This window comes from Tyto alba, unplaced genomic scaffold, assembly GCF_018691265.1.
Source record: "Tyto alba isolate M040663 unplaced genomic scaffold, T.alba_DEE_v4.0 Super-Scaffold_10, whole genome shotgun sequence".
Lineage (NCBI taxonomy): Eukaryota > Metazoa > Chordata > Aves > Strigiformes > Tytonidae > Tyto > Tyto alba.
Window position 1 is genome coordinate 20,831,333 of NW_024881262.1, and position 25,354 is coordinate 20,856,686.

Here is a 25,354-nt window from a genome sequence, read left to right on the forward strand (position 1 = left end):
CAAATTAAAATTTTTACAGTAAGAAATGGGTTTATCCTATGACTCTGATTTAGAAAAATCCTAGATATTTTTTCTGTATGTGATCTTAAGAAAAACTTGAGACTAGTAAGCAACACAGTGTAAAGGTAGGGGTTTAGTCTAGTTGTTTTTATTCCTCGTGTAACTGATTAAAATAGTTCCAGTGATTATTGGAAAACAATACAGGGGAAAAAAATGTTGTTTTAAATGAGCAACAGAGAACAGATAGAGGTGTATTGGGCACATATTTTCCTCTTCCAAATTCACTTTTCAAAGTGAAATGCCTGTACCATAGTCCTGTTTGGTCCATATGTGCAAATCATGGCTATTTAAGCTCCTTCTGTTCTACCAACACCTAGGTGCCCTGTGATTTGACCTTAAGGTCACAGCCTTTTTTTCTTCATAGCAACACCTGTGAAAAACGTACAGATGCTAGAAAATATGGGTGAAATTGTGATGTTCCCCTGGCCTTTGCACTACACTTTGGTGTAATCTGAGCTAGGTAATAAATGGAGAAGAGCTGTTCAGAACAGCCTTAAGGAAGAGAGGCTTTTGAGTGACTGAATTCAAGGACTTCAACATACGTTTGACATTCAATGCTTTTCAGTTTCTTAAAGTTACTAATGGAACCATTTTTTCCTCTTATCACCACTAAATATACAAAATTACAAAGTTTTAAAGACCAAACGCTGAAATGCTACCCATTGTTTTAAAACGCACAGAATGGACTTTTTGATATGTTAGCAAATCCCATAATTACTCATCTAGAAAAGCATTTTGGTTTTTAAATTTGTTTGTTTTATAGAACAGGCATCCATAATCAGACATAGATTAACAAGAGTATGATTATTGCATCAATTTTCAAATTTGTATGTGCTCCATAATAAAAATTATTGCATAAAACTCTTGAAATTTTATCCAGTTCCATACCATTAATAAATGTAAAGATGAGTATGGGTATGTATTGATTAGCAGGTAAATAAAATAAAAATCAAACTTTTTAATCAGTAAAAATATGGATAGAAAGAGCCAATAAATTTGGTCATATATTGTCAGGTGATTTAATAAAATTTTAATAATTCTGGGTTCACTGTCATTGATTTCAGTTCCCTTGAATTGAAAACTAGAGACATTCTGTTAACTATACTGGAAGGTACTCTTAATTTCAAGTTTTAATCTCTGAAGGAAAGGGTATGTTTTCTGAAACATTTTGGTCATCTTGTGCTTCTGGATGACCATCTGAGATGACTGTTTTCTTCTAGAAATCAGAACCACGATCACAGGAGGCAATGTTAATCACTGGATTTTGTTTCATAGTAAAGTCTTACTTATGCTAAAAAGAGTAAAAAAGGCCTTAGTAAAGACTGACAGTGGATTCTATATCACAGTCTTCAAAGGAGCGGTGTGAAGTGTAAGGTGTAATTATCTTTGCTTGCATTGTAACATTTAGAATGACTTATTTAAGGAAAGAAACCCTGGTTTTGCAGTACCTTCAGAGAGTCTCTGTACTTTGCAAATGGAATTTAATTGGGCACAAACTGTTTGAAAAGGGAGAACAGCACCCATATTTTATGAAAATGAAGCAATCTGACAAGTTCACAGAAAATGTTAATGCTGAATCTGTGCATTGATACTGCTTCACTGTCTGCCCCACTGCCTTCCATGACAAAACTGGTATCTGATGAAATAGCATTCACTCATGTGAAAACAAACAATCCCTGAGTAGTGTGAACTTGCGACATGAGCTACTTTTTTGTACATTATTGATTCTTATGAATTTCAGCTAACTCAGGTTTTTTGTTTTTTCTTTTTAAATTTTTTTATATGTAAATGTTCACGCCATTCATTCTTTTAGGGTAATCAACAGCTTAGTAAAGCTGGGAAGTCAGCCCATTTGTGTGCAACATAAATGTGTACTTAGTGCATACTAAATCTTGCTTCCTTCAGTAATTGACAGTTGTCCTTCAAGAAAAAAAAAAAAAAAAAAAAAGGAAAGGAAAAATAGCACTCCCTTCTCTTTACTGCCCTTATTTAATTAAATGAAAGGTGTGGCAAAGTGTAGAAAATTTTAATTCCACACTAAATCATAGTAATAGCTTCTCATTTAGAAAGGTTTAGCTGTGAAATTAGAGGTGTAATAGTTATCTCCATGACTAAGAACATCAATAAACATTTGCTTTTCTAATAATAATTATACAACAAACAACTTTAAAAGAAGATTTAGACTGTGAACCTCAATTCACAAGGCAAGAAGAGGGAGGTTTGGGGACTAATTCTGAGTTACATGTATAGAATTGAACCCAGGCATGTATATCTGGTGATGAGTTTAAATTGGGAGACTCGTATACACAGATGTTTAATAGCAGTGTTGAACTTGGCATTATCAATACCTGTTTTATTTTAAGGAACTGTAGCTTCATTGCTCTTAATGCCAATCCTGGCCTTTCCGTTGCCTGTCTTGGCAGCATTCACTGTTTATGAATGTCAATAACTGTGTGTTTACTCAGAGATAACTAAAAGAAGTGTGTCAGTTTTATAATGAAGCCTCCAAAAACCATTTGTGACATACTAGAAGATACCAGTCAATTCTTAATGCATTTAATTGACATTCAAAAGTAGATGCTTTATGGGTGCTATTGCATCCTTGTATTTATAGTCTTTCAAATTACACATTTGGTAGACAATCATATTTGTTTGACAACATCTGTTTTCAATAAAAACATATCAGCTGGTAATTGTAGTCAAGTCCTCTGAATTTCACATTTGCCAATTCCCAAATATTTTTTTTCTAAAACAGGATCAATCTAGATTATCCACCTTGGAATACTGGCCCCACACTGACATTTTTCTAGTACTACAGAATTCCCAGTATTGTTACTATAAGTTAACAGCAACAGGCAGGATATTTACTTTGAGAATTGAATCATAGCTCACATGCATAAAACTCGTAGCATCTTGGAAACGTCCTAGTCCTGGTAGATGTAACCAAACACATTATTTTTTCAGTGGACTGGAAGACATCTTAGTATATTCAAGAATATTTTTTTATTCAGCAAAACTTAACACATTTCTGTCTCGCGTAAGAAGTTCAACCAGTATTGTTAGCAGATGAAAGTACTCTACCTACAATTTGTTTCCAGTGTTCTTTAAAATCTTTCTAATGCTGTCTTTATTGATGCTGGTCATTAATCTTTCCTAATTTATTCAGTTTCCTTGATGAATTTTCAGCCACTGTTATTAATCAAATTTTCTGTGGTGCAATTTATCTCCTTCTTGTCTATAAGTAGTTTTTCTAATTATTTGACTTCCACTTCAGCACTAAATATGGATAGGGTTTTAGCAAAAAATGTTCCCAGTTCTTCTTGTGAAACTAGTACTACTTGTTTATCAAATAAATGGTTCTTGAAGGTCTCCTGATCTTCCATTCCCATTTTCTTGCAAAATTGGATGTTTGTCACTAGTTCTTGTGGCCACTATTTTGAGATCTGTTGAATTCCTAATTAATTCTCATCCTTTTCTCTTGAGCATTTTTTCCTGCAGCATCAAGGGAGCTTAGTTACATGAAGAACTACAGTTCTAAGAACTGTAAGTTATCTAATAAAGGAAGTGTGGCTGCTCACTTACTGTCCCTTTAATTGTCTGCTGTCTCTGTTCTTTATTTCCTTCCAGTAAATACAGGATTTCAGATTTATAGGAACTAAACCCTTACAAACTTAGGCCAAGTTTATTTCTGTCTTACCAGTTACCTTCCCACCCTAGCACTGATGCCTCAAATTTGGTTGTAACCGAATTAACGCCCAAGAAGGTACCTTGCAAAGGTATGAACCAGGAGAGTTTTTTATTAATATAAATAATTTTAACTAGCCAAAGTGGGAGTCTACAATGTTTGGATCTTCTCCCGATAAACCTTGTTTATCACAATTTGACAGCAGGCCATACCACTGGACGCCTCAGAGGTGCCTTGCTGTTGCAAGTGATGCAGTTAGGCCAAGCAACACAGAGTTCGTGGAAAACCCAGTTTGGTTCTGGAAATAAGTCCCACTGCATTAGTTTTGTGCTATATTTGTGCTGATCTTTATTATGAAAAAAAAAGAGGCTATCAGAAGTGAGCTTGAGGAGGGCTTTTTCCATTCCTATGGTCATTCCAGCTCCTCTTGTGAAAGTTTATGAACGTTCCCTCTTGATGCCTTTCATGTATAATCTGTTTGCACAACCCTTATCCCCAAAAAAGGTGTGTCAGAGGAGAAGTATATTATTTTAGCACAGCATGGGATAATAAAAGATTTGATGGGCTTAGACTCCTTTGTCTTTTAAACTACCGTCACCAAATCATGTTTGACACACTTTTTCCCCCACATGTTAAATAAAAAAGTTCAATAACAGATCAATGAAAATATTTGTTTCACAAATTCGGAAGATTATTTCAGAAGAGAAACTCATTTGAATTGACTCATTTAGAAGTATGCTTTCTGTAGTATAGTAGTGGGAGGAAAAATCCATGGTAACTGCAAAAATATTCTGGGGAGGAGTGTCAAATCAACTTGTAAAGAGACACAAGCTATCTTCTCTTCCTCTTTTTGCAAGTACCAACTAATAAAGATTACAATGTTTTTCTTCCCGTTGCATTATTCTGACAAATTAGGGATGCTCCAAGAAGTAGTTGCATTTCTCCTGACATTCAGACTTCTCATTTTCTACCAGTTTTTGTCAGCGCTCAGAACCATCTAATCATTGGCACTAGTGTTCCTGGGCTCAAAGTGTTAATTTCTTCTCCCTGATATCAAGTCTTTGCGCTCCTGCTGTTCCTTTACTGGGGAGGCCTCTTCAGAGTTTAATTCTTTCTTTCCCCCACAAAGGCAACTATCTTTTTATAATCATACATCATAACAAGTCTAACAGATAAAAAGCTTTCTTGCATCAAGAGTTTTAAACGTCTGGCACAGCTTGCATTATATAATGTAGAATTAGGTAATTTCCATTTTTTCTGCCTGTCTCCTTGCATTTTTAAATAGCAAATTATTTCTCAGTCATAAGATGTAAATTGCAAAGCCTTCTCTAGAAAAATAAATTATTCATCCAAGCCAGTAGCAGAAATAGGAGCAAACTGCAAATCTCCTCTCTTGGTTAACGTGGGCAGTGATCTAAGTGGGGAGGGTCAGGGTGCAGGTCTGGTTGCACCGGCTTGTCTGCTGAAGTGCTACATGTGACCAGCTCACATCTTCATCCTTCAATTCCATTTTCACCTCCTGCACAGCCCGCTATGGCTAGAGGCCAACTAAGTGTGTGCTTTCATTTTCACTACAATATTAATATTAACACTAGCAACTGTGATCATGTTGAATTTATAGCTCATAGTTAAGCAGTTCTCTGAGCTGGTTTGATTTTTGAACTGTGATATAGAGGCAGGGGGTACCGCTTCAAATTTAATCTTACATACATTTTCTAACATTTATTTATGCAATAAAATTTTAAACAGGAATTTGCAAGATTTTGGCTCAAACTTCTCAATCAATATTAATGCAGGATCCCAAGATTAGTATTTCTGTTGCTCATGGTGGAGGAATTGACTTTACCTTTGCTTGTGGTGTATGTCTTAGAAAACAGTAGATAAGTAAAAAAATGCTGAGGTAGTGCAGAATTAACCCAGTACATGCGTTGGGCACAAACCCTCCATGTCTGGGTCCAGAAGCAGAATAGCCCTATTTGCTGTAGGCCCAGTATTGCTTCTGGTCCTGGGCCAGCTCACACTCAGCCAGTGCAAGCGTTTCTGTTCCTGGTGGCACAGCCACGTGCTTCAGCCACAAGGTGTTGGTTTGCAACAGAAATCTTAGTTGCTAAAACTAAGTGATTAACAGTTCCAGTGACTGCTGAGATTCATTGTTTAATTATGTATTATTCCATGGTAGTTTGTCAAGTCATTTTCTGAAAGGCATGAAACATGGTAGCTGTGAAAGCGTAACATCAGGTGGCTGTTATTTATCTCAGCAAGTAATGTCAATTGGGAGGGGAAGGATGGCTTGGTCTAGGACATGAAGTGAATAAACAACATGCAAACTAAATATGACATACTGAAGTAGACTTGCAGGCTGACTTAGTGCTGATTCTTGTTTTCTAATGCTTGTATGAAAGCAGGAGCTAAAATCTAAAATCTGCTGATTTACTGTGCATATATAGTGTTATAACCCCTACCATAAAGAATGTGGTTTATTGTTTCCTAGTTTCTGACAGATTCTGATGTTTACAAGGATTAAGGGATAAAAACATTTATGTAACAGAAAGAAATAAAGTTTTTTAACATTCAGAGCTTTGTGCTCTCTAACTCAAGTGAAATAGCAAGACATTTTATAAACAGCTGTGACATACTATCAGCTTAGGTTTGTGACTTTTAGACGGGATGAAGTATAACATTTCAGTTAAATCTGGCTAAATCAGATAAAACTGGCCTGAAAGCAAAGATTAGCTATGTAATGGTAACTTTACAGAATTAGTTTTTCTCACACCCTCCCTGAGATACAAGTTAATAAAAATGCAGCCATTGACTTGTAACACAAGAAAATGATTAATCACCTGACCACTGCAAATTTGTGGATGATTCTTCATATTCCTTAGCCTCATTGTCTGCACAAAGACTCTAATATTCAACTCTATTTTTGGATATCCAGTGTACCAGTCCAGGTAAATAATTGATTGTCCCTTTACCCTCTTCTGCTATGCCCTCCATGTGGAGGCTTTTGAAAAAACATAGGAAGAAAACAGAATGAAAGATGCCTTTTAGACAGAGGACATGTTCATTCATATCATACAGATATTTCTTCAGTCATCTTTTCAAGTGTTATTTTCTTTACAGGGAAAAAAACCTAAATCTAAGGCACTTACCTTAAGTGTGATTGTACTGATTTGAACTTCCTAACATGTCATTACAGTTAGGTGTGATGTGGGGAGTGGAGGTTGTTCTGACACAACTTTGGTCACAAGTTGCAAACCAGAAAACTAAAGTTAATAAATATCCCACTGATCCTAAAGTATGGTTCTTTTGGGCATGTAAGTATATGGGGGAAGAACTGCTGACATTGTGCAACTTAAAAGAGCAGTTGTATGTTCCAAAAATCATGCAAGATTTGAGATGCCTGTGATTTTAAAAATTAGCTGAAGGTAAATCATCCCATGAGAAGATATGCTTTTGAGGTTGCTGTTGCTTTGCATAAGGTTCTGGGAGCCTGACTGCACTGCATACATGAGCAAGAAGTGGTAGTTGCCTTTTAAAATACTGACTGGTCTGATAGCATCCAGTGACTTTGCATTTGAGTTTATCTGCCAAAAGAAGGAATTAGTTGAAAATGTAAAGATCCTGATTCTGAAAAGAAGACCATCTAGCCTCACAAAACTGAATTCCATCCAATGTAGCACAGGTAAAATACTTCACCAGGTGAATCAGGATGAGGTAGTGAAAGGGCAGCTGGAGCAACTAAGGGGATGGAGAATTAAGATGAAAGACTTTGCAGGCCAGATGAGCTCTGCTTTATCACCTTCTTAAGCTTCAGCTGCCAATGTTCCTTTAAATTATAGGAACAAACAAGTGGGTTTGAAGGCTTAGTGCAACTGTAGGCCTATAATACTACTTTAATCTTATTTCTTTTTAAGAAGGAGGGAGAGTAAGGTAGAGAAAAGAAACTGTGCAAGGTGTTTAACAACAAAGAGTGCAGGGAACTCTGAGCTCTTTGAGGGTCAATTAGCCAGAAAATGTGCTAAAGACTACCTGCTCTATTGGATTATTGGCCAAAGAATTACCCCAAAGCAATCAAAGTAGCCCTGTTACCTGAATACAGAGAGGCAATTACAGATTTTGAGGACATGCTACAGAAGCTTTAATTAAAGGTATTATTTCTACATCACTGAACACTGGAAATTAAATTCTTACTTGCAACCACGAGAAGTAGCTTTTGGTGTTCGCGTGCGTGTAGTATGTCAGCAAGAGACATGGCTGGCTTTGGCATCTGTTCTTTCAGAACGCATATTGTATTTCACCCCACCCCTTCTCGTAACTACCAGTTATAATGTTGGCATTTTAAGAAGTGGATTTCCATTGCTAGACCTTCTGGCTTCCTCTGGCATTGTATAGGTCCCTATCAGCAATGACAATACGATCTCTGACTAGATTTCAGGGTGAAGTTTATAAAGTAGTATTTGTGTTTAGAGCAGAAAGGATTAACTATATCAAGAGCGATAAATCTATTATCTTAAAATGGAATCGTATAGTAAACTACAATTTTTAAATGAATTTTGGCTCTCAATGTACTTGATGGTACATCCAACCAGACCTACAGGAGCAGCCTTTCAATATAATTGCACCAGCAGCAAACACATATAATCATACATCACATATCAGTGCCAGGAGGCACAGATAATGGTGCCTCCAGGTGTGCTTTGGTGGCTGCTGGACTAGTGAAAGCTTTCTTCAGGAAGACCATGCTCTTCACAACCATACTGTTTGTGATGATATTGCATACACAGATACGACAAACTATTGTTAACTTTGAACTCCTGCTCGAAAGCTGCAGGTCGCAGCTGCTAACTGTTCTGCAAAGGCACCCTTTGTAATCCTTTTGGCATCAAGACTTTATCGAAGCTTAAAAGCACTGGGCTTCAGTTGATGGTACAATTTATTCAAACAAGATAATAGTGTCTACATTTTTTGCTGATTCCCCAGAGGTGCAAGTAGCATAAACATATCTTTCATACAGCCTTGACTCTCACTCTTATAGTCTACTTCAAGAGTTGACTTGATAATACAAGAAATGTGCAAATTAGGAAAAAAAGAATCCTTACCTTTGTTTCCTGGTTATTTTGGCAAATCCTCTGGTTTGCTGCCCTGCTCAGTAGATTGCTCAGGTCCTCCTGCAACACATGGCTTGTCTTCAACACAGTGAGGTTCCTCTTGCCCAGGCCTCCTTTTCTACTCATGGTTAGTCCCTCAGTCAAAGCACTCCCCCCAGCTACAAAATGCTCGTTTCTCTTTTCCCTCCTTTCTGCTCAGATTTTTTATATTCCTTCTGAGTTTTTTCTTTCTTTATGTGCTTCCCTTTAAATGTCTGAATTTTTTTATCTGAAATTTACATTTGCTCCAAATTCTGGTGCCCTGGCAGAGATACATGGACCAACAACTCCCAGTCTCTGTCATGAGCCAACCTCCTCTTACCATGCGTGTGGTCAAAGGAAGAGTCACTAAGATGATGAAGAACTTAGATCCCCCCTCTGTGAGATGCAGCCTGGAGCCCTTTTGGCAGGCAGGAATATACTTTGAAGCATTCTGTAGTGCAGCCAATTATCATAATAATAGTTTCATTATTAACCAGAGTTCATAAACTCTCTGTAAACCTATTCCTCAGCTCATGTTTCTTTGGTGCAAGGGCCAAGTGTTAGCTGGATAGATGGGGACCCTAAAGCTTCTAACAGGTTCTTTCATTTTTATTTGCTTATTGTCTGATCTCTTCCAGTCACAGAATTATACTCTGCAAGTGCCATGTCTGCAAAGCACCGGGCACACTAGTGACCGCACTGTGAAGTAACCAACATTTCAGGGTTGGCTGAACTAGAAATGGAGAGGTGATTTGAACGTCCTGCTTCCTGCCCTTTGGGGAGCTAAACACTTCCCCTTGATATTAATTATATCTTTACCTCTTCACTGCAAGGAAGTTCAAAGTAAAATAATGTCATGGTCCAGCATCAGTTGCTGCATATGCGACAGAAAATATGTCTGAATGCCTAACCCAAAGCCTGGAGCAGTGTATTCAGAGCCACACTGAATGTATGGTTTCATGGCAAAGGCTTCAGCCAAATCAACAGCTTGTCCCACTCTCCTCCCCGCTCCAGGTGGAGAGCAGCCACATCCCCTTTGGCAGTGTGGTTCACTGAGTCAGTTCACTTGTGTTATGAAGCTGTGCTGTGAGCTCATGGTAAGAAAGATTAAATTTTATCAGTGTTAAGATTCTAGGTAACATAACTCTTCACTTTATGCTGCAATCATTAAGCCATTTCATAGTTTCCAATATAATGTCATGAATTGCCATTAGCTTTCAAAAATTATCACAAATGCATATTATTTAGTTAAATGTGAGGGAAGTTCTACTGAAGTTAACTTTCTAGGGAAGGTCAATAGTGGTGGATGTGAAGGTCGGGTAAGGCTTCAAGCCCCCCCACCGCCTGCCCACCTTCTGCCTAACTTCTGACTGGGAGACCGACAACTGGTGATGCTCGGATAGCAGAGCATTTCTTGTGCCTGAAAACATAGAATTGTTTCACACAATGGGAAGTGGCACAGATCTTGGAAACTGCCTTTGATAGATGGACTGAGTGCAGTATTATTTTAGGCCCCATCCAGATGTCTGCAAGTTTAAAAAGTTAAGTCTCATGATATAGTTGGGTCTAGATGTGCAAGAAGATAAAGTAACTTTCCCAAGGCTACACATAAGGCAACTCAGAAGAACAGACAAGTCAGACTCACAGCTTTTTAACTAACCGTATTGTCAAAGCTCTTTTTTCCTATAATTTTACAGTAGAGTACCATGCCAACATTATTAACTTCTGCTTGATTCTTGCTCTTGTGCCAGTTTAAGCTTACAGTCAAGTTTCTAAAAGAACGTCACTGTGCGTTGCTCACATCCTTGGTACAATACCAGCTTTATTCACAAATAGGAAAGCCTTCACCACTAACTACAAGGGTACTTTATTTCTGGGTTATGTTTTCACCCACAGTCTGCAGAGTGATCTGTATATGTGGCATTTGTTTCTTTTCTAAATTTGTTTCATCAAGTTTTATTTTAACACTTGTTTTGAATAGTGCAGCTTGGCAGTGGCAAGTGTCTGTTTGGCTAGAGTCACGTGCCAGGGATGCCCAGGGGCTAGATAATTTCACTTTTGTACATCCAGTGTAAGTAGTTGGTTTGCGCTCGTAGCTAAGTCTGGAACTGGATGATTTAAAAGATACTGGTTCTGAATATTTTTTAAAACAGCCTTTAGGTAACGTGATCATTTATTACTGCCGTCAGATTTCACAAGGCAGCCAAAATTGAATTACACATTTAAGTTAATTTGCACTTGCAGGATGTTGGACAAGAAAAAGACCTAATTGCTGTTCTTATTCTTGTAGCTGCAAGTTATGACTACGAAACTCATATGAGACAGTACTTCAATGAACTATTTCCATTGAGAAGCTGACAAAGACTGTCTCTGGGCTTGACCACTAGTGATCAGAGTGTCATGAAAATGTTCCTGAGGTTTGAGTTTAATTTGGCCCTTTATTGCCTTTTTTTAAATAGCTCCTTATAAACACAGTAAAATGTCCTGGGCTGATCCTGAACCTTAATTAGCATTTGGAGCAATGAGAGAGTAAGTTGCCATGAGGAAATTCTTGCGATCCTTTTGCAGGATGCAGAGGATGCTGCTGGGCTGAGTGCCGTGTTGGTGGCAGGCAGGGAGCAGGACTGGAGGCAGCTCCTCAGTTTTTGGCTTCATACCGGCACGGAAGCAAGTAGAGCAGGGATGTTCCTCATCCGCGCCGATGCAACCTCACACATACCTGAATAACCAGCTCTTCTTGCAGAAGATGCTTTGTTGGTTTTTAGCCTATTGAGAGAAAGATGCAGAGCAGGAGGTGAGGGCAGGGAAGCTGAGTGGTCCCCGATGCTGTCCCTGCAGACTTGTTTAACTTCTGAGCGGCAATCTAGTAAAGAGCCCTTCCCTCTCTGCAAGGGCAGTAGCACTACAGACGTGGCGGAGGCAGCTTTCTACAGGAGGATCTGTAGGATTCAGTGGCCTTGTTTCATCCTCTCCCCTGTCCTCCTTCGAGTTCACAGCATCGTCTGCAGCACTACTCACTGGAGGTCCTGCGCACTGTGCCTTGCCTCCACACACTTGTTATGAAAGAGGTGGCTTCAGAAGGAGCAGCTTGCTGGTTTGGTTTTGTCTTTTAAAGGGCTATCACGTCAAACTGCCACTCGGTGCAGGACAGAGACCTAAAAAATACAACCATAGCTAAGATAGGCAAGCTTGAATATATTGATGGTATAGCCACCATGCACGGGTGAGTTCCCAGGTAGGAAGGGCTTTCTGTGAAAAAGTCTGCACAGCTGCTCCAAGTTTTTCATTGCCAATTCAACGACTTTTCACCTGTTTTTTTTCTTTTTTTTTTAACTCCCAAATAACATTTCAAACTTGGGGCTTAGTTTGAGGTAAGAGGAAGATGTTCTTCAACTTCCTTGAGTTGTTCATTGTTCCACAGTCTTACAGTGTATATGAAACTGCTTAAAAGCTCTTCTCCAGATGAGGAATGTAGGTTGTTTCTAATTATGTGACACGTAATCAAGCGTGACATGCCTACTTACCCCTTAGATGACAGCAAGCTTTATTTCCTTAAACAGAGAAAGGTGGGAAACATTCAGGTGTTAAATAGCCTAAAGCCTGCAAAAGTTCTTAATTTCAGTAGCCCTCTGACTCGACTTATCTGTGCTAATTTCTATTATGGGAGTAACTTAGTCAAAACAACTGGAATGTGAAAAATGCCTACGCTTTGGGCTTCGCATTTTATTTTTAACTCAAAGTGTTTCCTCGTTCTCTATCAATCATGACAACTGTTAATGCAAGAAAGTGAGAGCCTCTTAGCATCTCAGCACAGAGAACGGTTTAATACTGAGAGCTTTGTTCTCCATGTTAAATGCCTATTGACTTCTTTGGCCTGGAGAAATATTGATTTTTCTCTCACTTTCTTTACAGGCTCTGCTTTCTTTCCTGGTCGCTGTGCTGAGATCTTTGCCAAAGGTCAAAGCATTGGAAAACTTGGAGTCCTACACCCCGATGTTATCACCAAGTTTGAGCTCACCATGCCATGCTCTGCCCTAGAGATCAATATTCAGCCCTTCGTGTGAAGTCGGGACTTTTATCCTCCTACAGCCATCCACTGTCACATGCAGCACCCTCTGCTCTTTTGTCTTCCTCTGCAGGGGATATCCGCTTATGCTTTTATGTTCCAATAAACTAGAAAAACAGAGTCTGGCTCCCTGGGTAAATATGTTCCTTACAGTGCAATTTGGCTAGCTTCTGCAGGGTAAGAACGTGGCATCTTGGACTAGACTGTGCCCTCAATATTTTTAAAGTGGGGGGAGGGAGGGATGAGGGGAGAAGCAAGTTGGGTAAAAGCCCAGTGTTTTACAAGAGAAATGTAATGGCAGAGCACATGATTAGTTTTCAAAATCAGAAATGTTCCACAGACACAGCTTCGTACTGTAACTGATTATGGCTGCATAACAGGAATCTCATTCTTTTCTTATTGCATGAAATAAGATAATTGATTAGAGCAAATGTTGAGTGAATGTGAGCAGAACTAAGGAGTTGAGCTTTTATTCTGTACGGTTGTCATGTGTTCATCAATGGCTGGGGGAGGAAAATAAACTTGTTTCATGAAAACCAGAGCTATTTTGTAAGCAAGATGTGTGTAATATCTGCTTCTCTACTCCAGACATAACTGTTGATCCTTTATCATTCTAAATTCAGAAAGGGGAGGGGGTGGAATTAAATTTTTTCATGGTTGATGTAAGTCTAATGGTTTTTTGAAGCTCCAAACCAAATTGGGGAAATGCATTTAAGAGCATATGCCAGTGGTCTTTTGCCTGAGGAGCTGAAAAATATCAAAGCCTTTGTCCGACTGGGGCTGGCATATTTATCTGCAGAAGTTAGCGTGGTCCCACTGCACTCACATAGCCCCACCAGTGGCTTTCTAGACCCCAGCTGCACATCAGGGACCGCACGACTTTTGGACACTTTTCCTTTGCTTGCAGTTTTTCCCCCAACAATATATGAGAACCTCTCACGGGTCAGACTTTTCCTTCTAGGTGGCTTTCTGGCAGCAGTTATGCTACAGCCTGGCGCATTGAGCCCCTGCTGTCTGGGAAACTGAGACGCACCATCCAGCACGGTGATGCCCGATACCTCCTTTCTGGTGTAATGTCTCTGGGTGGGTGGCCAGCTCAGTACTCTGAAGCGGGCTCTTTACTGGCTTGCTGATGAAGCTGGGTATCCCTCATTCACAATATTATAACCATTGCTGATGTTGCGGGCTAACAATAGCAAGTATTTTGCATTAGGCCCAATATGCTCTGGCTTCTTTCCGCTGCGAGAGCCAGATAGCTTCTGATCCCAGGAGGGAACTGGCCAAGAGTGCACATCTGGGGGATGCTGGAGAAGGGTGTTACAATGACTGTCTCATCGAGAAGAGAGATGTGCAAGGGGGAGGGAGAGGTACACTCACAGTTTTATGAGCTGCGTGTCTGCACATACCCCTATCGCTGGACCCACGATGGCTTTTCAGTGGTAGTCCTGTTGGTAATCTTAACAGGTGGGAGGGCAACAGGCAAGGCTTTTTGGTGCAAGTGTTAATCTAGTATGAATAATGCACTACAGTTACCCATCTGGAAACCCTACGGTTCCTCTCAGATGGAAATGTAGATTTTAATTATCTCTGCATGACAGACGTGAAATGAGAATATAGCCATTGCCATACGTTGCACGACTGACTCCAGTGCCCACGGAGAGTGAGAAAACTGCAGCTCACATTTTAAAGTCTCCCAAGGGATTAGCCAGCTTGTCGTTTGCAGGATATATCTCTCCGTGATGCCTACACAACTGTAACCAAGCAAGCTCACAGTGTGGGAAGCGATCTGTAACGCAGATGGTAAGTATTAAACCCCCCTGTTTATTAGTGTGTCATGCATGGGGATTAGGATGACAATAAGGCAGATTTGCATTTCAGCAGAGTACAGGCATATTTGCGTGCACTAAATATATTTCTCTACACAAGATTTTCTGACTCTTTGGGTGTCCCAATTCTCCTGTGAATTTACTGTCCTTTGAGTGTAAAGACCAGATTACGCTGGGACTAAGGGCTTGAGCTGCAGTGGTATGTATTGCAAGTCTTTTGGGGATCACTTCTTTTTCATACCATTTGCCCGTGTGTCAGTAGCTAAGTGTTCCACAAGCAGGATATTAACTCTGTCCTGGGGAAGTAGTGTTACTTGCTAAAAGTAGAGAAAGAGAAGAGAAAGGTTACAAAGCCTCTTCAGAGCCACTGCCGCCTCTCACAGCTAGACACGGTGCCAGCAGCCTTGCAGAGGCTGCTGTAGCTTTGAAATTCAAGCTCTGCTGTAGTGCTGTGCTCAGGATTAGCTGTGAATCCTGATGAGTGGGACACTTCATAAAAGTTTAGCATATTTATTGCAGGGTGTTGTCTTTCATAGCCCAAAACCAATTATCTGATATTCGCAGCTTGCTTGTAGCTGTATTCAATAATCAAGGTGTCCAACACACAACTTTGCACTAGAAACAGCTACCATACGCATTACAATTTTGCTTTTACCCTTTGCTGTAGCTGTGGTCTCTGGCAAAGGAAGCCTTGTCTGCTGATGGTGGTGACTTTTGAGCAAGTTTTGAATATCTTTTGAACTTTGTTGGTTTTTTGGGTTTTTTTTAAGGAAGAGTTGGAAGTTGGATTTTTCATTAGCGGTGCCCAATTATGAATGACTTTTGGCTTGCTCCTGCTGGCTGTGGGTACCGGGTCATTGCTCGGAATCGGAACATGAGCACAAAAGGCTGGAGAGCCAGTGGCAGAGGGGTCAAAGCCTGTTTTAATGTGCTGTCTGGGTGACTGCTGTGTCCATTCAGCTGGACATGAGTACTGACTGCTGGGTTTGTCCTTGCTGTGCTTCAGTGCTGCAAAGGTGCTTTTCCAAACAGCAGAAATTCTGAGAGAGCCTGGCTGCAGCGAGAATAATTATGTAAAGGTAACACTTGGGGCTGTTTCCACCTCTGGGCTGCTAGCGGGCTTGCTTGCAATTTAAATCATTCTCGATTTGGCAGGTGAGTATGGAACAGGCCGAGCAAAGGCAACGGGTGCAGCCAGGAGGCTGCGTGGGGATCGCGGCCTCGGGCACACGCGACACCTCTGACCGCCCGGCGACCTTGAAACCCAGCCCGGCGCGAGGGAGGGCATGCGGGGGGCAGCGGGGACGGACGGACAGCCAGACAGCCAGACAGCCGCCCATCGCCGCAGGCCCAGGCGGGCAGCGGGGAAGTGATGCGCTCGCTCCCACGGGAGCCGGAGCACAGTGGCAGCAAACCAGGGTCACGCTTTTTTAGCAAATGTGCAAGGTCCCACCCACTGCTGAGCCACACCCCACCCTGTTCAGAGGTGTGCCCACATTTCCTAACTTCTACTTGCAGCATGCATTAGAAGGGTTAAAACTGCAACTGAAACCATTTTCTTCTGTTTCCCTAAATTAAACCACCTGAATCCAGAAAAGCATGTGCGAGTTTCCTTGCAGTTTTACATAGAAACATGGATGGATTAGGAGCCTGGGGTCATGACAAAGTTACCATTGGAAGACTAAACCAGGCAAAATCAGTGCATGCTGGTTTGGTTTCTAATTCCTGCCAAGGGGTGCAGTAACATTTGGCCACTGCCAGGGTAGCTGGTTCTGTGCCGAGGGCCCGGCACACAGAGATGCCCTGCAGCAGGAGGAAGCCTGGATCGGCACCACACACCCAGAAAGCGGTTTGCAGAGCCAGCACGCCAGGAAGAGGCAGCCTCAAGGTAGGACAGAGTGGAGTAAGCTAAAGGTGAGATGCCTGCTACGTCCCTCTTGACAGCATAATGAAGGAAATTTAGAAAAAGATTGGCTTGGCACCACCTCTGCAGCTGAGGGAGGCTGCGGGATGGAGAGCTGTAGTGCTGGACCCCGAAAGTACTGAGAAGTCAACAGCCCAGGCTCCAGGGCGGATGCTCCGTATCTGGAAGTTATCTCCTCCCCCACTCACATCAAAGGCAGTGCTTTTCTCTAAAAACCAAGCATGCCTACTCAAGAGGATTCAGCTGACACCTCTGTGTTACTGAGTACAGAACATGACCAGCAAACTGGCCACAAAACCTCATTTTCTACCATCACACTGGAAATGCAGAGGCACCCAGACTGCAGGAATTAAGAGGTGGGGAGCATTTCCAGAGACACACATGGGTTGGCATTGAGGACCTGGTGCTTCAGGTTTATGAAGTACAGGAAGAGTGATGTGTCTTACCTTGCCAAAGAACTTGCCTCTTCAAGCCTGGCCCTGCCAGACCGGCTGCAGTCCTGTGAGCACCCCACAAGCACAGTCTCAGCACAAAGTGCAGCTGAAAGCACTGCCTGGTCCCAGCAGCCCAGGGATGCTGCTGCAATCAGGGCTCACCCCACTCAGCTGTGGGCATGCCACTTCCAGGCAGGACATGATGATGAGGGAAAGACACAGACCTACCTTTCAAATATACATCCTTAACAACAAAACCTGGTTAGGCTCCCCAATGAATATGAAATATTTTGTAGTTTATGGGATGTCATGCTATAATTGCATATATTAATTCAAAATCAAATTCAGCTTCCAATTAACTGTTTTGTCTATTAGAGGTAGATATTGCAGGTGAAGGAGATTCCAGGTGCCCAAGCATCCACCATCACTAACGACACAGCAACTCACATGCTTCCATTTGCAAAGGACATAACAAACAGTTGTGAGTAATTAGTACTCTTTTTTTTTTTTTTTTTTTTAATGTTTTTAAAAAAGCAGGATGTTGCTGCTGAGCCCCGAGGATCCGAAGCTCACAGCTAGACTGAGCAGGGGACGAGCCCACAAGCAGGCCAGCTTGGGAAGAGAGGTGGGTGGTTGCATCTGGGAAGCTTTTTAAACTGTGACTCATTCTGCTGGCATTAATCATTTGCAAGTAGCAATAGAGGATGCAAAATGAACAAAGCAACATAAAATTTTGCAAAATACGTATATTTTTAAATTTGAACCAAATACAGTTTGCATGTATTGCATGAATCACTATGCAGAGGAATACTATAAAAGATAAAAATATCTGTGCACATACTTTATAAATCCAAGCATTTATATATAATTTATAAAATCTTCATAGCATAAAATAGCTGTGATTCAGAACAGAACTTGTACACATAAAACTGCATGAATGTCCCTGTCAAACTGTGCCTTTCTTGAGACTGATTCCACCCCCTGGCTTAAACACTCAGCTTGCTGTCAAGTTTTTTTTTCCCAATTTCGGTCCCATTGACTGTGATGTGGCACCTCCACAGGGCTTCTGCTCTGCCATGCAGCTGTATATCATAAAGCACTCTTAACAGAAGGTATTTTAAAGGTGTTTTAAAGCCAGATGGCAGAATTTCTGTGGTGTGTGGGAAGGAGGGAGACTGAGAACGGGACCCTGTGGCTTTGGTGGCCCGAGTCCAGTGCTCACCAACGGGCACACGTAAGTGGGCACATACCCTGCTAAAAGACTCCTCCAAGCTGCTGCATGCATGTGTAAAGTCCACATAGCCTGATTTAAAACAATTTATCCACAGCCTTGGCAAATCTAAAATTGGTTGAAATTTCTGCCTGCGTTTCTTCTGGAGACTACTAACCTGGTTTTAAAATTGTATGGCTCTTTCACAGGCACGCCTCCCGCTCCTCAGACAAAACTCCCAGCTACATTTTTAGAACTTGATTATATTTATCCAAGCAGTGAACTGATGGCAAAGCACCTCCTCTACATTCTTCAGGTTAACTTTTCTTGCAGCCAAAAAGACAAGCATATATGGTTAAAAAGCTGGCTTTCACTGACCATTCTGCCAGGAAAGGCACAGGGGCCATGCTTGAAGCTCCGTGGTCGCAGTGTGTTACATTTTTCTAGCCAAGCAGACCACATTCACTGCTGTATTTCTCAACAGCTCATTGGTCCAACAGCTGATATATATTTTTCTAAAATAAGCAGCCCAAGTTATAGCAATGACCCTCCTATGAACACTCAACTGCTATTCTACAAGTATGTAACAGTATTGCAAGATGCATGGAAGACCAACCATAATGCTGTGCAGCACCAGAAAATGACGGCATCTTATCATCACCACACGTTGTAGTCACCAGAGTCACCACTCAGCTCCTTCCACAACGCAGTTTAAGGACACTATTTGTCACCCCCACATGATAGGAAGGACTTTGTCCCATCCCCTAGACAGGGAAGCTAAATCACAATTAAACAGTTTAAACGCAAGCCTCAACGTTGTGGTAACAACTCCGCTCGGTTGCATACAGGCAAAGAATCTTTTAGTGGAGGCTTTCTTATTGATATCCAAGATAAATGTGTTACTTAAAATGTTTTGCATTGTATTTTTTCTTTTTTGTTTTACTTTTTTTGGTTTTTTTTTTTTTTTTTTTTTTTTTTGAGGGATTGCAGTGGGTAAAACCATACACACAGAACTAGCCAGGTCTGGCAGTGCTGTCAGACAACACTGACAAGTACCAAGTACAATAATCATCAGATTTCTTTAGGAAAATTCTCAACTGTACCCAAGTGGGGCCATTTCTGACCTCTGCCAGTACTGGTTGCTGAAGAAACCCACTGTCTGGGCCAGCAGGATGCTCCCACTGAAGCCCAACAGCGGGAAGGGGCCAGCACTTGAAGGGCCTTCACCTCCCTCCACCTCCACATCACCTTCCCATCTTCAGCCATTCTTCCTTCACCTCCAGTCCCCAGGGGACAGTGGGGTGCAGACAGAGCTCTGCATGCCCCAAGGACAGCGTTTTGCTCTTGGTTGGTTGTCTCTTTCCCCCATGCCCCAAACACAAGCCCTTCCTTGGCTTTCTCTCCTGCTTCAGCAGAAGCAATCCCACAGTGGTTTCACAGCCCTCAGAGCCACGGGGCTGGTGTCCCACAGGCACAGCCACGCTTCCCCGCACCCCCAGACCCATGGCAAACCAGCCACTGCTGCTGCTCCAGCAGGGAGATACTGGCTTTGTGCTCTGTAATTGTCATCTTTAGTCAGCTGGGCCAGGGGTCTCTAATGATGTGACACAGTGGGGTCAGCGATTTCTAACCCTAAGTTTTTTGTGTACAGAAATTCCCATGATTCTTCCAATTTGGGTATTTTAGGCCAGTTGTATTGTGTTTGCATGGCAAGGTTCTTGCAGTGGGGGGGCTACAGGGGCAGCTGCTGCGAGAAGCTGCCAGAAGGTTCCCCCGTGTCCGCCCGAGCCAACGCCAGCCGGCTCCGAGACGGACCCGCCGCTGGCCAAGGCCGAGCCCAGCAGCGATGGCGGTAGCGCCTCTGGGGTAACGGATTTAGGAAGGGGGGAAAAACACCCGAGCGCCTGCAGCTGGAGAGAGGAGCGAGAACACGCGAGAGCAACAACTCTGCAGGCAGCAGGGCAGCGAAGCAGGAGGGGCGGGAGGTGCTCCAGGCGCCGGAGCAGAGATTCCCCTGCGGCCCGAGGTGCAGCCCGTGGGGAGGCAGGCTGGGCCCTGCAGCCCGGGGAGGCCCACGGAGGAGCAGATCTCCACCTGCAGCCCGGGGAGGACCCCGCGCCGGAGCAGGGGGATGCCCGAAGGAGGCTGTGACCCCGCGGGAAGCCCGCGCTGGAGCGGGCTCCTGGCAGGGCCCGTGGGCCCGTGGGGAGAGGAGCCCGCGCTGGAGCAGGTTTGCTGGCAGGACTGGTGACCCCGTGGGGGACCCACGCGGGAGCGGTCTGTGCCGGAGGGACTGCACCCCCTGGGAGGGACCCACGCTGGAGCAGGTCGTGAAGAACTGCAGCCCGCGGGAAGGACTCACGTGGGAGAAGTTCGTGGAGGACTGTCTGCCGTGGGAGGGACCCACGCTGGAGCAGGGGAGTGTGAGGAGTCCTCCCCGGAGGGGGAAGGAGCAGCAGAGACAAGGTGTGATGAGCTGAACACAACCCCCATTCCCCGTCCCCCCGCACTGCTGGGGGGGAGGAGGCAGAGAGAATCAGGAGTGAAGTTAAGCCTGGGAAGAAGGGAGGGGTGGGGGGAAGGAGTTTTTAAGATTTGGTTTTATTTCTCGTTATCCTACTCTGATTTGATGGGTAATAAACTAATCTCCCCAAGTTGTGTCTGTTTTGCCTGAGATGGCAATTGGTGAGTGATCTCTCCCTGTCCTTACCTCAACCCACGAGCCTTTCATTATATTTTCTCTCCCCTGCCCATCAGAGGAGGGGAGTGATAGAGCTGCTTTGGTGGGCACCTGGCCTCCAGCCAGGGTCAACCCACCACATCAGTGTAGAAAGGCACAAAACACTTTTTGGTCAAGTTACCAGTCTTGATGGACTTACCGCGTCTCTGAAATGGTGGTGCCACACATTGTAAGGAAGGCGCTGCGCTCACATCAACCCTAACAGCTTGTGCAGCAGCGGCACAATCACGGTAGCACTGAAGCCAACTGAGGAGTACGTTATAAATTTATAGGGCACTTCGACTTCCAGTCGTCTCCGGGCTTCCAGGTCGCCAATGGGAAACTTGTACCGATAACCCAGCATGCCAAGGACCACACTCTTCATGAGCTGGCGCGTCAGTAGAACAACAAAGATCCCTACAAAGAACCTGGCTAGTACAACCACCATGATTTTACCGGTGATCAGAGGAAATCCAAGCTGAAAATTTTCGCTGGTGTAGGCTGGCGCAGCGTACTGGTTATTTAACCAAAATCCCACAGTTGCTCCAGCTCCTGCTCCTAAGATAGTAGTGGTATCTCCCCTGGTAGGGCTGTAATAGTCTAGTTTGGGGTAGTTGTAACATAAGACAAGAGGCACAACTATGGAAAGCAGTGGACAGAAGGGACTAGTTAACAGCGAGTGATCTATCATGTCCCACGCAGGATACAAGAGCAAAAGCAGCACAGCCGAAATCAGCGCTCCGCCGATCACGTCCTGCAAAGAGATCATGTTTAAAGGCTTTGTGAGACCTGAAAGGTAAAACAGATATTCTTGGGTGATGAAAAAAGACCAGTATCTGCATTTGTGGGTGCACAGCAGGAGAGGAAGTCCCTGAATTCAGTGATGGCACTGTCCACATGCAGTGACAGCCTGAAGCCTGTGCTAAACAAAACGTGACAGTCCGCGAACGCAGCCTTCAGCTTGTCCATGTGAATGTATTTATCAATACCTATTTTTCCCCTGAACAAGTGAGATTCTTTCCCTCCCCTGCTTTCATGTTTTCAGGGCACTCTCCACCTATGACCTCAATGGAAAAGGCACATGCAGAACTCCATCTCAGGGGTGATATCACAGCAAGCTGCCTTCATACAAACCCTTCCCCTCCCATAATCCTACAAGCAATTCCATCATATCAGTAGGATTATTGCTTGCTTGCTTTGCATAAACGAGGAGATGCTGTCTTTTGCCAGAGACAAGGACCCAGCCCAGGAACACAGGCTCCGGGGGAGAAAAGCACAGAGCTGCAGGACATGGTACGTGTGCTGTGATTTCTGCCAACCGCAGCAAGAGGTAGGCACGGCTGGGCAGGAATATGCCAAGAAGGAATTTGTTGCCCAAGCCTCTGAAATCCAGCTTGCAGTAAAGCGCCCGAGGCAAGCACATAGTTAAAACCTGATTTATTAACAGAGGCAAATAAGGTGTTTTGAGAACTTGACTGTTGTCAACTGCATGGCTAGGAAAGGAAACAAGAGGTAACCCCTAACAAAAGTCGTCTCTATGAGAGCAGCCATGTAAAAAGCAATATAACAAGTTTCCCTGCGCCGCTCTCCCAGCATCGCTCAGGAGGAAGCAGAGTTTGTACTCTGACCATGAAATGCACTGCAAAAGCGAATCACAGGAAGAAATGTTCTCTTCTCAAGACTGCATCTTTTTCACACAGTCATGACAGTTGACCACCATCATGCTTGGTCACAGTCTAAAATGAATTATTTATGAGAACTTCACTTACAGTTAGGCAGGAATGAGGGGACTTTTTCACAGCAGAAATATTTAATGACTTTCTGGTAAATACATTACTCCAGTATGGCTGAACTTTAGCTGTTTACAACTTTCCAGGCAATAGATTCACAGCGCATTTGGTTTTAAGCAACTCCCAGAGTTATTTTGCACATTCCTAATACAAATTTCCACTTACATTTATTCCCTCATCCATGACATGAGGATAGCCATGGAAATACACAAAGCTGTTCACAGATGTCTAATATGTAAAATACCATTAGGTGTCAATATTTCACAGTAATCCATTTTTTTATACCAGTTTTTAGGTGATAACTTTACACACAAAGGTACGTTTTAGCTCAACACTAAGTAACTGCATCAACACGAAAGATCTGAGAGCTGCTCCCAGCACTGATGCTCAGAAATCCCATGACCACTGTGAACCTCCATTTCCTACCCCACTATTTGCCCACCTCATATTAGAAGAAAAAGTCCTGACATCTCAATATCTCCTCCATGTGTGATTAAGGCATGAAACTCAAAAGTTGTTCATGTGCTTTTCTGTTCCAATTAAGGACATTTAACCAAACATTAACATTCCCCTAACAAAGGCTTTGCTCAGATTTTCCCAGCTGACTCCATCAGTTCCTGGCCAGTGCGCAGACAGCCTCTATTTACAGACCTGATTAAAGTTTTCTGAATTTTATTATCCTCCCATTCAGACCCAGTAGAGTAACATGGCTCCTGGAGTTTTCAAGTGGTATCCAGACAACTAGCTCTGCTCCCGACCACTGGCCTATACCAGTGGCCTCCAAAGTGGGTGTGCAAGACAATGCATTGGGCTCTGGTAAGAAAATACTTTTTGAACCACTAATAAGTAATTTTTTTTTTTAAAGTAGTGCTTATATCATCCTTATCTCATCCTTTTTTAATTTATATTTTTGTGTATGTTTTATAATGTACATATCAGTACAGTAGCCCATGCATATAATTCATAAGTAAATATAGATATATTGGGGGTGCATGCTCAAAATTTTTCTATTGATCAAAAAAGTTTGGAGACCAGTGGTTTATTCTGGTTTTCCCCCTATCCGCCAATACATGGGCTTCTCATTTTAGAGACTCCTCACTAGAAGCTGCTGGAGAGCGTGGGACATCCCCAACCATGGCCATCAGTAGTGACTCCCTTTGGTTCTGGTACACACAGCCAGAGGTTTGATTTTCTGAATACCCAGAGGAGACAGGTGAGTTCAAGACCAGCACATTAGAGAGACATTTAGCAGTTCAGAATTAATGATTTTCACCCCTCGCCTGTAAGTAAGGAGAAGAGGGAAAGAAGAGGGATGGCTCTGATTTCTGTGAGAAAAACTGCTTTTCTGGACTCTCCCTACTGCGCACCCAGGAGCAAGACCTTAGCTTTTCCCTGCTGTTAGCACTCCCAGGAAGCACATTCTTGCCCGTCTGCCTGTGTAAACAGATTAGGCTCTTGCCAAACCCGCAATTATAAAGGAATTTTTAAATGAGGGCAGGCACCCATTTTGCTCAAGGTGCAGCACTACCGGCAAAGCTTAAAACCTCCCGTTTCCCTGCTGGGACGCTCCAGCTCCCTCAGCACAGACGAGTCCCCCACAGGCTCCTTCCCTTCCAAAAATCCCCCCACAGCACCCCCCTGCCTGCCCCCCAGCGACGAGCAGCTGCCCAGGTTCCACACGAGGGAGGCCTCGCTCCTATTGATTTTAACTAGAGCGCTGTCATTTTGCTTTGCTACCCAAAGAACAGGCCGGTATTTGGTTTCTAACGGTGTAAGTTATTTTCCTGTGTTACACGTACATAAAGAAAAACAACAGAGGCAAACATCCAGTTGCACATGATGCCTGGGATGCAGGACTGGGGCACTTCAAAATGCCTTCTGCCGGGATGGGGTTTCTGTTTCCTGAGGTCTCACAGCACAATTTGTTTTAGGATTGCCAAAGCTTTCTGAAAGCAAGACCCTTCTGTGCTCTTCCCACTGAAACTACAGTTGGAATTGCACTCACTCACAAAATGCCCGCAGGGTATCGAACCAGCACCCCAAACACAGTGGCGCTCAAGCATCTTCCCTGATACTGCCAATCAAAGCAAAAATAACACCTCTCCTAGTCTGTCTTGTAGGTGGCCACTAATTGCCCGAATTCCCTTCACGCTTTCATTTAGCGTGAGACGCTACTTGCTCTCCTAATCAGAAATATCTTATTTGCTTCCCACTCCTAAAGGTTACTCTGTTTCATCCCACGAGGACTGTACTGCCACAGTGTGTAAAGCGATGCCAATATGTTGTTTGTTTAGCAGCTTTAAAATATTTTAAGATAATTTCAGGATTACTGGTGGCGTTAAAAAAACTGAGGTACAGCACAGCAAAGGAGCAGGGTGGGGGCTACAGTGTACCCTCTCCTGAAGGTGCTGTAATCAGCAATAAACGCATCAACACAGAATCAGTGTATCCCCGGGGGGAAAAAAAAAAAAAAATTAATTTAATTACAGAAACGACTTTCAGGTGTCTTTT

At 43.0% G+C, this 25,354-nt stretch overlaps 2 protein-coding genes across 4 annotated transcripts in view; one reads left to right on the top strand and one right to left on the bottom strand.

Annotated features, from left to right (window-relative positions):
* The window catches only part of FARSB (phenylalanyl-tRNA synthetase subunit beta), a 40,227-nt gene extending 26,746 nt beyond the window's left edge, over positions 1-13,481 (top strand). Inside the window, exon 17 of the mRNA XM_042800696.1 lies at positions 12,787-13,481. Within this exon, the coding sequence (XP_042656630.1) occupies positions 12,787-12,938 (152 nt within the window). The 3' untranslated portion in view covers positions 12,939-13,481. The remainder of the gene's footprint in view (positions 1-12,786) is intronic.
* SGPP2 (sphingosine-1-phosphate phosphatase 2) overlaps positions 10,523-25,354 on the bottom strand; it is a 47,421-nt gene continuing 32,589 nt past the window's right edge. The window contains exons 5-6 of one of the 3 annotated variants that reach the window (XM_042800712.1): positions 21,214-21,807; positions 10,523-11,640 (exon numbers count right to left, since the gene is read on the bottom strand). In XM_042800712.1, the coding sequence (XP_042656646.1) occupies positions 21,262-21,807 (546 nt within the window). In that variant the 3' untranslated portion in view covers positions 10,523-11,640; positions 21,214-21,261. The other 2 variants (XM_042800718.1, XM_033005511.2) reach the window with 2 other exon arrangements.